Source organism: Hylaeus volcanicus, chromosome 8 (assembly GCF_026283585.1).
Source record: "Hylaeus volcanicus isolate JK05 chromosome 8, UHH_iyHylVolc1.0_haploid, whole genome shotgun sequence".
NCBI classification, from domain to species: Eukaryota; Metazoa; Arthropoda; class Insecta; order Hymenoptera; family Colletidae; genus Hylaeus; species Hylaeus volcanicus.
In genome coordinates this window covers 16,362,806-16,377,222 of record NC_071983.1, presented here as the reverse complement: position 1 = coordinate 16,377,222, position 14,417 = coordinate 16,362,806, and the positions used below count along the sequence as shown (strand labels likewise).

Below are 14,417 nucleotides of genomic sequence, written 5' to 3'. Positions count from 1 at the left end.
TGTAACCGCCGTACTAGCTTCTTCCTACCGCACTCGATAGACATATTTCTTTACAAACCTAACATTTCTCCGCTAATGATAATCTTTAAGTTTCTGAAAGGACACAAAGTATATTTGTAACCGTTATTTAGATTCTAAGTACACTGTATATTATATAAGATAATGTTTATAAAGCCAATATAGTTCTAGCGTTAATATGCACAAACATGTGCATATTGCTGATAATCCAATTTAGGGTTTAACAGCGTAATAAATAAATAAATAAATAAATAATAAAAAAAAAAAACCGGCGTACTAAACGGGCTACCAAAACAGGAGCTGCAAAGGTCCTTCGAAATGTTAATTACGCGGTCTACAAGCTGTATTGACGCAGATGGAGATTATTTTGAGTAAATAAACGTGTGTGTAAAAACTTTACTTGTACTTTTTTCTTTTTATAGCAAAAGTTTGGTTTCTTTTTAGACAAACCGTGTAGTATATTATTTTATCTAGTCTAGTTCATCTAGACTCTTGAAGCTCGCATATCACTAAAATCGCTAAATTTTCGAATAAAACTCTCTTTCAATTTTCTCTTATTTTTTTTTTCATTCCAGATTATTGACCTCAAATGTTTCTACGAAAAGTATACCAGCCTTACCGGCATCCACGTACAACGCACGATACGATAAACTGGAGAAATTTATATGCATACTACTTTGCTCGAAATAGGTACACAATGCGAAGCCAGACTTTGCATTGATGAAATTGGAGTGCGGAGAGCACGGAGGTACCAAAAAGGAAACGCACGAAACCTCGGGCGAAGGTTTAAAGAAATCGAAAGGCGAGCTGGCCAGTTCCGAGAGGATCGGCCGTCGAGAAATCGCTCGTAGGCGAACGTTGACGAGGGTACGACGTAAGCGCGGGATCCTTGGATTCGCTCGGAGTCTGCGGGCAGCAACGATTATCGATTCTTGCCCGCCGGTCTCCTGCGTAATTTTAACCACTCTCGCCGACGTTGCATTGTTACAATATTACATCGTTACATGCTTCGATTAACCGCATTAGTCGAATGCGGCTTTAATACGAGCTCCCAGGCATTCATCGCGCCCGATGCGCGTTCGATAACGAAGCGCGTACGGGTAACGCTCGCGAGTATCCCGAAATATTCGCGGAGGTCCATTACCCTGTCGAATCCATTTGCTGGAACGGACTCCGTCCAAGAATCGATCTTTATAATTTTTCGAGTCAGTCTAATGATCGCCTGCTCGAATTAAATGTTAGAGGTAATAATACCCGAAACTCGTGAATGTGTTATGAGATCGATAAAGCTCGTATCTATCTATAGCAGAGGTCCCCAACGGGGTCGGTACCGCCTACCGGTGGGCGTTAAAGAGATCTAAGGGAGTACTTTTGGTAGAAGACAAATTTGGGGACATTGAGAATCAACTGCCGCCCCCTGGGTCATACTCGGAAGAACGCGCCAAAAGTTTGATTAATGTGTACTAAATATCTTCGAACGCATGTTTTAACAAATATCTTCAATGTTCAACAAATGTTGTAAATGTCAGTGTAATCAACAATTTAGCAACAAAGAAAAGAAACAGATTGTCAATAGTGGAACGCGGCGATTTAAGATTGCTGATGACAAATCTGACACCAAATATCGAAAAATTATTATCGTTACACCAAGCTCAGCCTTCTCATTAATAATATTATATTAATTTTGTTAATAATATATATTTGTTTATCAAATTTTAAACAATACATCAACATGTTAATATCTTTCAATAAAGTAATTTTAATAAAAACCGGTCCTTGTTTTTAAATGTACGTATAATGTAGTAATATAGTATATTTCACCTTAAAGGAGGCGCCGTCGAATCACTGTTTGAAAAAAAATATATATACATATCGAATTGAGTAACCTCCTCCTTTTCGAAGTCGGTTAAAAAGGGGGCGGTGGGCCAAGAAAGGTTGGGAACCTATGATCTATAGGATGTATATAGAGGTGTCTTTCGGATGGACTATAAGATGCGAAAGTAATACCTTGTAACTACAAACAGATACATACATACACCGATACAAAGACACTGTTACATGTAGTCAAACAAGTTACTGTTGAAAAAGTAATTCATAATAATAAGAATACAGACTCCAAACATCGCGAAAGTCAGTAATCGTTCCACTGAAAACGACGATAGAAGTGACAGAACACCAGGCAACATCAGAATATTTCTTATTTTCATTTCAATTAAAATTTCACGAGTTTCGCTTACTGTTACCTCTGATCACGTACTTATGGTTTCGCCCGATACAATTTTGAAGAACAGTTTCTCAACTGCATCAAACCATTATGGAATAATATAACATGCCATTTGAAATAATGTTTCCAAATCAAGCAAAGCTAGCCGCATGTCAGGGTTGCCATTTCGCGATTTCCATCGAGTCGATGCCTCGCAGAAAAATCGTCGGGAAGCTACTCCTCGACTAATGCAGGGAAATTTCGAAACGAGAAGAAAAAAAAAACATTTCTTGGTTTTAAAAATCCGATCGAAAAAAAGACGATATTTCATGCGCGTTAATACACATCCACGAAGCTCGTGGTAAACGAAAAACTCTGCGAAAAAGGGAGAATTGCGCAGGGATGGGGGGGGGTGGGTGATTAATCGCGCGCGACCTCTCCAGGTGAAAAAGCGCTTAGCTCGCGGCAAGCTTCGCGATTTAGTTTGTCGTTCACAATTAGTAATAGCGGGATTGGTCGGTGAATCGCCTTTAAACCGCGCCGTATTCGATCGGCGTTGGAGCAACATCGAAAAGTTGTACCACGCTTTTAATTAGAGAACTTTTCAGCCACTCGAGAAGATCGCGTTACCGAAGTTAGAATTTCGTTAGGTAGACGCAACGCGACGCGACGCGTAAGCGAAAAATACCAGCTGGGGCGATTGCTGCCCTACTCGATAAAGCATCGATGGTAGAGTCGAGCTTCGACGCTGTTAATTACTTTTTGTTGGGATCCGTGATAAAACGCACAGAGGAAATTAGTAGAAGAGGGGAGGAGGGAGCTAATGAAGCTACGAGGTACCCTCATATGTTGTCAAAGTGTACGCGAATCCAAACGATTCTTTACTTGAATAAAAATAGGGAGTGCGTATTTAGACGCTTTTACTAGGTTGTCCCATAAATTCTCGGACACTTTATGCTTGAATTTTTGACATTAATATTCTTTGTGACATTTGATCCAAATCGGAATTGAACAATTGGCAGATTGATGGATGAAAACTATCAGAAGCGATGGCATTTATTTTGAAGAATAATTATTGTTTGATTATAACGTTATTATAAAATGATTTATTGGTAGTATAAAAAAATTTGTAAACAAGATTTTTTAAAAATCGGTCATGACATTTTCAGGAATTGACGGGTTAATATAACGATTCTAAATTAGTGATAACACTACACTTGCTACGTGTAACTTAAGTTTCTCTTTGTTGGATTTATGTTTAGGTAATCAGAAGCGTGTATTTGAAATCCTTCATTCTTAAGGAATCGTCTGTAAGTGTCTATAGAATAGAAATGAGCTTGCATTACTTTTACTTTGACAGTGTCAACGGTTCGTTTAATGAAAATGAGTTAACATCTTCAGGAACGATTTTTCTTCACGCTTTTTTTATATCTGTACATCGGAAATAACATTATCAGTTCAGCCTAACTATGTACAGTGAGTCAAAAAAGTATTGGCACATCCAGTTTTCTTTGAATATCTGTAACTATCAAGTAATCTATTAATATTAACTACGTTTATTAGTGTCTTTTGACACACATAAATAGTATGTTTATTGAGAGTTCTAAGTTATTTGTTATAAGGAAGTAAAGTACAAAAAACGAAAAATCCATATTAAAAAAAGTATTGGCACACGTACAGTGTTATTAAGGAAAGTACAATAATAAACAATATGAACAATATTGAGCTTACTTAATATTTGGTGTGCATGCCTTTGGTCTTAATTACGGCCTGTAATCGATTAGGTAGGTATCGATTCGACAAGTTTTTGTGTAAGTTCCGATGGAATGTTAGACCACTCTTCTAACAGCGTCGCTTTTAAGCCATTTTTATTTTTAATTTTCGTTTTGCGAATTTTTAAATCTAAAATATGCCAAAGATTTTCTATCGGGTTAATATCCGGCGATTGAGGTGGTGTAGGGAGTTGTTTCGCTACATTATATAATAACTACTCCCTTGTTTTTCTTGCCGTGTGCTTCGGGACATTGTCTTGTTGGAAACGAAACGTTCCGTTTATGCCCATTTTTATTGCACTTGTTAATAACTTATTTCGCAACACGTCAATATAGACGCCAGCATCCATTGTACCCTCAATAAAAACCAAATTTTCAACTCCATGGTACGACATGCAGCCCCATACCATGACATGACCACCACCGTGTTTCACTGTAGGTATAATATTCTTTTGATTTAATTCGGTGTTCGGTTTCCTCCATACAAATCTTTTTCCATCAGACCCGAAAAGATTAAACTTGCTTTCATCTGAGAAAATAACCGTCTTCCAAAATTCCATTGTTTTACTTATATATATTTTTGCAAACCCGAGTCGTTTCTCCCGATTCTTCTCATTAATGAACGGGTTTTTTTTCTCGCTGCTCCACCATAAATTTTCGCAGAATGTAAGACATTTCGGACTGTTTTGGCACTCACTTCTTTTCCCGAATATGTTGCGATGTCAACAACTAAACTTTTGGCACTTACAAAAGGAGTTTTTATTGCTTCTTTAACGATATCTCTTCGTTCTCTAGTTGTAAGTACTTTCGGGCGACCTGATCGCGATTTGTTCTCGACGCTACCAGTTTCCTTAAATTTTGTTACTACACTTCTTACTGCCGAGAAACTTAAATTTAACGAATCGCCGATTTTTCGGTAACTTTCACCACTTTTGTGTAATACAATAATTTTATTTCGCACGCACAATGATAACTCGCTCTTCTTCGTAGTCACGATTGTTGTTCAAAGTGTAAACACAGACTGATCGTGTTAACTGACAACGAGAAAGAGATTCATAACAGCAGGTTCTGTTTATCGTTATGTTCCTAGAACCGAATTTGTCACGTACCAAAGCGAGTAACACATGTCCTTAAAGCAAAACCATACGTGTGCCAATACTTTTTTTACTATAGATTTTTCGTTTTTTTTTACTTTACTTCCTTATAACAAATAACTTAGAACTCTCAATAAACATACTATTTATGTGTGTCAAAAGACACTTATAAACATAGTTAATATTGAATATAATTGAATAATTGAATATAAAGATATTCAAAGCGCATTTATAAAGATATTCAAAGAAAACTGGGTGTGCCAATACTTTTTTGACCCACTGTATAACATTTTTACTCCTCATGTTGAGGGATTCTGTAGTGAATAAGTCATTATCAAATTTTTGTTCTTTTCATTATTGACAGTAATTATAATTATAAAAAAATTAAACGTTCACATATGTGGCCAAGGGCATCAAGAGGTTAAAGATTTTATCTAATCGTACGTCATTGATTTTCTCTTATTTTCATGAGTAGGAACATAAAACAAAAGTTCTGAATACATCGTCATCGTTGAAAATACCAGTTAAGAGAGTAGAAATCAGTGGCCCCGTGGAAGGTACCAGTAGCCAGTGGTCGACTGTGGTTATCAGTAGGGGTCAATACAGGGCCAGAGAGTGACCAAAATTATTCAGAAAACACACCAAAGTAGCGCATTTTCGTTTCACCCGATAGAATCGCATGAATTGTTTGTTTCTGACATGCCTCAGTCGAGTCAAGGGGAGAGACACAAACACAAGGTCGCTAGATAATTCAATAGTCCTTTGTTCTTGCCTCGCAAGATGTTCGCAGAATTCGTGGAAATGGATTAAGTGGGTAGCTAACCGGAATTTTCCAGCGACTTTGTTTTTGTGTTTTTGTTACCTTGACTCGATTAAGGCGTGGCATAACCGATCAGTTCACGTAAATCCATCGTGCGGGACGGATCGTGCTACATCGCGTGTATTTTCCGAATGTGTTTGGACACTCTTTGGTCTTCCTGGTGCTGCGCGGACCTCTGCTCACTACAACTGACCACAACCTACCTCATCCGACTACGCATGCCGACCACACCGCCTACTGGCTATCTCCACTGGTCTCCACTGATACCTTCTACGTGGTTACTGATTTCTACTCCCTTGGTTGGAATTCTTCCACGATGAATACTTCTACGAGGACATCATTACCTTCCTAGGTATTTATTAAAAAAGTCTTTAATAAGGTATTTATTAGGTCATCCCCTAACTAATGTCATTTTCCAACGCTAACTTTTGCTAAAAGGAATCTAAACTTACGTTTAATTTAATCATAAATGCATTAACGTCTTTGCTCAGGCTCATTTCAAAATTCAATTTATGAACGACAAAAATCGATTTATCGATTTCATTTTTTATCGCACGTTGTAGTCTGCCAAGAGGGCACTTTTTTTAGAGAGATAAAGCAAAATTTCGATATATACATCGTCAAGATGCGGAGAAAAATGTTTCTTTACACTAACGTAAGAGACATTGACCCTTTGCACTCAAGGCCATTTTTTCTGGGATCTGCCAGCAACTCGAGATGTTTCTTAGCATTCTATTGCCATGAATTCTAAGCTATCTAGATTTGAGAATAAGGTCACCTTTACCTCGCCAACAATCATTTTATCGACACTTCGAGCTCCAAAAAAATTAAACCTAAAGAAACACTAGGTATTGTAGAGTTGCTGCGTGAAACCTATTGGTGACTGAGAGTCACCTCTCGAGTGCAAAGGGTTAATTACGGGATGAGCTAATATGATTCTTTTCCATATTCTTACTCGGAAAAAGAAGAGTATCGTTACGACGCAATATAAAAGTTTTAAAACGCGAGGAACGAACGTCCACTCCCTCCATTTTTGTTCGAGGTTGATTTTTTTCTGTCGAAACGTGTGGCGCAGCAGTGTTCCCGAAGTCGAAGTAAAATAGAAACGATCGAGATCGCCAACGACCCGCGAACGGGTGCGGCGAGATAACGAGCTAAATTTTGTTGAAATTAAACGAAGCCTTTCTTCTTCTTCTTCTTCCGTGCCTCGGGTCCGGTGGGCGATCTTTTTTTTCCTTTCTATTTATACGGAACAGCGAACAGCTTAATGGCGCCCAGTTCGGCGACCAAGCGGAAGGCGACGTAATAGAAATAAAAAAAGGAACCTCCACCAGCCGCCGTGCAGCGGGAAAGCTTACCCTTTTCCGGCAAGAATCTCTTAAACTTTCGCGAAACGCCTTAATTGGCTCGGCCAGCTTTTTAATTCGATTCCAACTTCGGAACGGCGGATATTTTTGCTCGCAATTTCTCGTATTCTTCCTACGGAAAAAGAGAAAGAACCGTTCCGTGGCGAGAAACCGTTCCAAGGAGATTCTCGTTTTTACGCTTCGTTCCCTTCTTTTCAACCCCCAACGTCCTTGGCCACATCCGTGGCAGTCGCTCCCTTTCCCTCCGTTCGCATCATCGCGGTTCGACGCTCGAAACGAGATTTTTTGCTCTTTTCTTTCCACTTCTTTTCTGCAATTATTTCTTTCTTTTAAATCACACGACCTTTGAACGAAACGAGACGATAATTGTTGAAGGAAAGGGCGAAGAGAAAATTGAATTTCTGATAAGAAAGAGTTAGTAATTTTGAATAGGAAACATTTTTCGCGTAACTCGTCCATCTCCGTGTTCAACTTTTATGCGAAACATTCGATATTCGAGGAGAGCGATTTAAATGGAACACTTCGTATACAGCACTCCTCGAAAGAGTGCAATATAAGTTTCAGAGGATAACGGCTCGCGGAGTAGGTCAGCCTATGTATATCCTTGTCGACAATTACGAACCTTCCATTGAAAACGCTCAATTTAACCACGCTGCGAGATCATAGAATTGTGGCGACCGTCTATATATATATATATATTTATGACATTCACGTTAGCCACTTTTTACGTCGACTTTGATATTTAAGGGGGAAGGGACAAGTAAAATTCAAAATTTTGACCTGCTTTTTTTTTTTGTTTAGAAAATTAGTTTACCACCTGGAGAATGTGCTCCGACCATTTCAGCTAAAACTTCGAAGTCTAAGTGTACCTACAGAGCCATTAAAGTGATGCGCTCCGAACCGTACACGAAGGATTATTTTTAGATCTGGAAACTTTAAATGCATTTTTCTCAAAAACACAAAATTTCGCGTGCCGTGCAATGTAGCTTAGAGGTTTCTCAGCCGATTGCTATGAAACTTTGCACAAAATATTCCTTAAACTATTCTCCGTTGCATTAACCTAAAGGTTTTTATAAAAATTGAAATAAAGAATGTTTTTAATAATTTTTTTATAACAACATTTTTTTAACGTGGCGTGAAATTTTAAATTAAAAATTTTTTTCTTTTAATCTAGGTTGATGCAAAGTGGATTACTATATATTAACGAAGAATTGGTGGATTTTTGATTTCAAATAATTAGAGTGATCTGTGCGTTGCACGGCGCATTTTCGAGAAGCCAACTTCAAACAGCTGCTGTTCATTTATTTATGAATATTCTTACATAAAAAAAATTATATAAATTATCTAGATGCAAGTAATTAGTTGTAAATAAATATATATTACGCACTCTTCAAAAATAATCCGCGAAAAAGCGGTTGTTTACTTGACCCTCCCCCCTTAAGGTCACTGGTCATTTACACCTCGTGCTAGATTCTCTTATTCGCGGAAGAAAATAGAAACGTAGACTTTTCGATAACGCTCCAGTAAATTCCGATAAAAATAGGTGAAAAAGTAGGCAGGTATTCTTTTACAATTAACACGTAACGCAGTTTTACTGGCAAGGAAAGCTTTTTGAATGTCCGCCTCCGATTGTTTTAACATTTGGATATGTTTTAAAGGATCGAAAAATAAGATAGACGTATTTTTTTATATTGGCCCGTTTTCATATTTAGAGGGTGAAACGGCCCCTTAAAGTTTAACCTGTAATAGGCTATTATTATAAACAAATTATCTTTTACAAAATTTAGGGCCAGATTTTATATGCAGATAGAAAACCATGAAACTTTTCCTTAAAAAGTTTTCTTCTATGGATGATAGTTTCGGAGATAGCCTATTGCAGTTGAAACTTTAGGGGGTCGTTTCACCACTTAAATATGAAAACGGGCCAAGTAAAAAAATACGTATTATTTTTCGGTCCTTTAAAACATATCCAAAAATCAAAACAATCGGAGGCGGACACCTAAAAAGCTTTCCTTGTGAGTAATACAGAAAACCAAATAGCATACACAGGGGTATGTATAGGATTAACAGTGCTAACAGTACGATGGAAAAACCGTTCGTTCTGAATATAATTTAAAAAATTTACAATTTTATCATTAGAAAATATGGATCATTTTGTGCTTCTATTATATATTTCTGGTGTAATCTACTCATTAAGTTATCATATTGAGTTGTCCAGAAAGTTCGTGTCAATTTTTAAGAAAAAGTACCATTTTGTTCCACAAGCTTTCCACCTTTTAAGGGATGTACACAGTCAGTGTAATAAATATTCGTACAGGAACCATTTGTTTTAAATTGCTTGCTGTACGAATACTTCTTACACTGACTGTACGTGTTATTCAGTTTCAACCATTCCGATATATTCAGACCTGCCTACCAAAAATCAACATGGACTTTCCAGACAACCCAATGTAATTTAAAACAAAATTCCAAAAAATGCAAAATAAAATCGTATAGGCTGCAATAGCGTTGCTTCAAGTTGAATATAAAATTCCTCCAAAAATCGGAGTACAACAATGAATCCAACTTTCGAGGAAACCACCCCGCTGTCGCAAAATTTTAGTTCTGCTGGAGGTTTCATGCCTCTCTGTCGTAGATCGAGTGAAATTTCCATCTCGATGTATCGTTCGTTAACGAAAAAATGCCATAGTTGCACGTACCTTCGTAGACTTTGAGCTGCGCCTCGGCTGACACGGCGTCCCCGACTCCATTCTCGGCAAGACACTCGAACTGGGTGTTGTCGCGGCCCGCTCTGACAGGTTCGATCCGTAGTAAAGCTCCGTTTTCATAGTTCTGCACCACGTACCGTGCCTGAGCCTCTGCGGCATAACACGAAAGATTCAGGTGAACCGAGAGAAATAAAAAGACGAGGGGGACGTTAAGGGTAGACAGACGCGAGGACAGGGAAACGATTGTCACGTAGTCTCCTGTTTCGTATTCGAAATCGAATAATCGAACGTCATCGTCGACCGACGTTGTCTACGAACTCGAAACTCGCTCCTCTGAAATTGGAATCGCGGCATGCGAGAACGTTTAGAGGTCCGTGTAAGCGTCGATTTCTCCGTTTCCTGGGTTTCGATTAGTTCAAGGAATTAGGGCAGGATGTGGATTTATCGAGAGGCTAAGAAAGTGACTTCTGGTCTTGAAAAATAGGGTGTATAGATAACTTTGGGTTTTTTTTTTCTTAATTTTGTTCTTTATGGATTTCAAATAATAAGATAGAGTATCCCAAATGGTGTGAGCTTGGCAACTTTTCCATCTCGTGGAAATTAATAGCATACGAGTATGTTTCGAGGAGCGTGTAAGCGTCGATTTCTGCGTTTCCTGGGTTTCGATTAGTTCGAGGAATTAGGGCAGGAGGTGGATCTATCGAGAGGCTAAGAAAGTGACTTCTGGTCTGGTGTATAAATAGGGTGCAAAGATAGCTTTGTATTTTTTTTTTAAATTTTTTTCTTGATGTATTTCAACTAAGAAGACAGAGTATTCTGTGTAGGAGTCTAAACGAAAAATAAGACACGGGGATTCGAACCCACGATCCACAGTCGATCGCGAGCATCCGAGAAATACCATAATTCTTTAATTAAATATTATTTCGTTTTCGTTCAATAGTGTCTTTATTCACCTCCCCCTCATCCTCACTAAAAATAGAATCCCACATTCTACGCGTTGGGCAAAGTAAAATATTCTAGGTGTAGGATAAAACATGTCGCTCTGTATAGAAAGCTTCGTATTTTTTTCTTAATTCAGATCTTTATGGATTTCAACTAAAAAGATAGTGTATCCCAAGTGGTGTGAGCTTGGCAACTCATTCAACTCGTGCAAATTAATAGCAAATAGGCAACAAGATATTTAAATGCCACCATTTTGATGATTCGCTTGCATGCTTCCATTAAAAAGGTGGTCTAGTCGTGCAGATTAGTAGCGAATAGTTTCCAAGCTATTTAAGTGGCGCAATCGTGATAATTCGCCCCGATCCCTTTATTAGAAACGAAGGTCTAACTCGTGCTCCTGAAACGCGGACCGCCAAGTTCGTTATCATCGTTTCGCTGGATCAGCGAGTTTCTGCGGGGGTCGCGAATCGATTCGAAAATCGGTGACAATCGTCGGAGGCCGAGGTAAAAGCGACCACTCGGCGTTAACCGGCGCGATTTTTCGCGGCGTTGAGGATTTCCAACGGTTAATCGGGCCGCGCGCTCTCCCCGAATAAATTCCGGTTCCGGTACCACGGGTTCGCGACCGCGTAAATGGAACTCGCCTCGACGAACAGTCGTCCGTCGATCGTTGGCAAACTCGATTAATATCGCGGCTCGAAGCTGCCGTCGCTTTCCGAATCGAAACCTATCGAGTAGTCGAAATTCACGCGACAAGATACCCGTTGTAGATTCAGACTCGGCTCTATCTGACACTGTTTACATTTAGACGGTCTTTTTTAATGTTTTGCAGAGGGTAAACGTTGTTATTATTAGACGGATCGTTTGTGCAAATACATATCCTCACAGATACAGAAAATTAATTGAAACATACATGAAAATATGTTTTGATTTCGAAATGGTATAACGTGTATATCATTCTCGATATTTTACATATTTCTGAATTTGTGCACACTCGCATAGATTCCACCATTTATTCATTTGCTATAAATGTATAAACAGACGCAGTCTAGTTATTATCGTAGCGGAATGGAGGAATCCTTGGGGAATATTTGAAAATAGGCTGACATAGCTAGGGGGACAATTTATTGGTTTTTATTCAGGAAATAGCTTTGAATTGCTGCAATTCATGCATCTGTTTTAAGGTTACGATTAACCTTCAAAGACGAGGGCTGAAAATATCTCTGTGCGCGAGCATTGGAATCACTTAGTTGCACGCTTTTATTTCCGTGACATTCCAGTAAAACACAGGCGACAGGACTTTTCAACAAAAAACTGAAGAAATGAATTCCAAACGTGGAACGATATTGAAAATAAATTTTAATAGAATTTTTCTAAGTAAATAAGTTAAAGAATTAAGTACAAACGCTAAATTATCTAATCTTGAATAGTCTCGAGACGAAATTTTAACTTGGATGGAAATTTCACGAATTTTACTTTGGCAGCCAACGCGTCAACCTCTTGCAAAATCTATTTACTACACACGAACTTCCTCCAAATCGCCACGTGGTCTTCGATATACACCCCCGTGACACGTATTCTTTCCAACAAGTAAACACGTCCTCCACTACGTTTCCGCTAGATTCTCGCCCGAAGTATCCCGTTTCTTTCCACGTCCACGTCCTAACGGATCGATCGCTACTTTGTCTCTTTATTATTTCTGATAATGGGCGTTTCGTCGCAGTGTGACGGCATCGATAGCCATCCTCGAGCGAATAGACGAATCGAGCGCGAACCGGATATCGATTTACCGAATCGAGCGAGACTAACAGCGGCGAACAAACACGCGACGCTCGGTTTACGCTCGAGCGAAGCCGACGGCCAAGATAATCGAATCACCCTCGAGAGAGGGAGAATTGCGACGTGTCTACTTGGACGAGTCGCGAGAACACGCCCAAGTGAGACTAGACGCCGGACCGATCTGGCCAGTTTCCGAAACTCTTGAAACAAGACTCGCTCTCTACTCACGGGCGACAGCCGGCGCTTCCGAGTCGGGCGAGCGCGAAATTTACTCGGAATGAAAAGACGAGAACCGAGCGTGACGCGCGAGGCGACGGTACAGGGGGATAAGGAACGGTAAAAGCTCGACGAAAATGCGACGTCGTTGTGAAACAGAAACCGGAACCGGAAGCTGAAACGAGCGAGGAGTCGGATTACCGTGCGATTGCCGCCCGATGCAGCGTGGCACAGTCGCGAATGGATCCTGGCGTGCCCTTTGTCACGGTATTCTGATACTTCCAAGGTGCTAGAAGACGGGGGTTAATTGCGCTACTCTGACTATTTTTGTTATACCTTGGGTTGTACATTTCTCCAGTAAAATTTGGTAGGATTAAATAGGGTGTATGTATCTCAGAAGTTAACCTTTTACCGCACCTTTTCTTATTATTAAATGCTTTTCACACTGGGGTAACTTGAATTGAAGGGAACTGTAGAATTATGCTCGGGAACGATAGGAGTGATAACGAACAGAAAATTAAAAGCAAAACGAAGATACTTTTTCTTCATTCTTCTGAATAATGAACTACCTCTGCGTACTTTTAACACTAGGTTTACAAAGATTTCTTAGCAGATTTTTGTTACTGAAGCGAAGCTTCAACATCAAAAATATCAACGTTCATTTGTAACTAGTAGGTGGTCCGGAAAGTAATGTCCTTTCTGCGAATCTCAATTCTTGTTTATTATCCATCAGCTCATTGATTTCTATCGATCTGACAATAAAAATCTATATACTAGATGACAAAAGGCTGTTGACAACGAGGGTGATTACATAATTGATTTATAGAAACTTATTAAGAATATATTCGTTCGAATTTGATGTTAAAAAAAATGACATTACTTTTTGGTTCCTCTAATATTTCTACCGTGATGGGACAAGTGACTTGTCTTAACGACGCGTTTTTCAATTAAATGCAAAAATATTTTACGTGGAACTAAATTGAATGATGACGCATAGAAGAAATATGTACATACAGTGGGTGTAGAATGTATTCGTACACCGATCAATTTCCCAAAAAACTTTTGTGTGGAATTGTAGTTTCTTAACTTCTTTTTTTATAATCAATGATATTTTACAAATTCTCGGAAGTCTCTAAGATTGATATAGTCCAAACACCATTTACTAGTTACTATAATTTGTGAAATTAACAAAAATTTGCGAAAAGTAGGTAAAAGTATAGAAGCAATAAGTATTTGTACGATTCTTATGACGAACCATTTACAGTAGAGTTTGTAACGTAAACACATTAGTTTATTGCTCCGTACGAATTAGAAAACATCAAATTTTCAGTAAAGTACTTTTAAAAAAGGCTCTAATAGAGGAATGGAAAAAGATCCCACTTCGAATAACTAATAATTTAGTTAATTTAACGCTTAGAAGAGTTACAATAATTATCAAATCAAAAGGAAATCCCACGAAGGAAGTATTATATACTTATAAATTAATGTAAATTTCTTT

The 14,417-nt window shown here is 38.6% G+C and overlaps 1 protein-coding gene across 15 annotated transcripts in view; it reads right to left on the bottom strand.

Annotated features, from left to right (window-relative positions):
• The window catches only part of LOC128880862 (tyrosine-protein phosphatase Lar), a 589,166-nt gene that overhangs the window by 161,148 nt on the left and 413,601 nt on the right, over positions 1–14,417 (bottom strand). For all 15 annotated transcript variants that reach the window (XM_054131372.1, XM_054131374.1, XM_054131368.1 and 12 more), the window contains one exon: positions 9,974–10,132. In XM_054131372.1, coding sequence (XP_053987347.1) covers positions 9,974–10,132 — 159 coding nt within the window. The remainder of the gene's footprint in view (positions 1–9,973; positions 10,133–14,417) is intronic.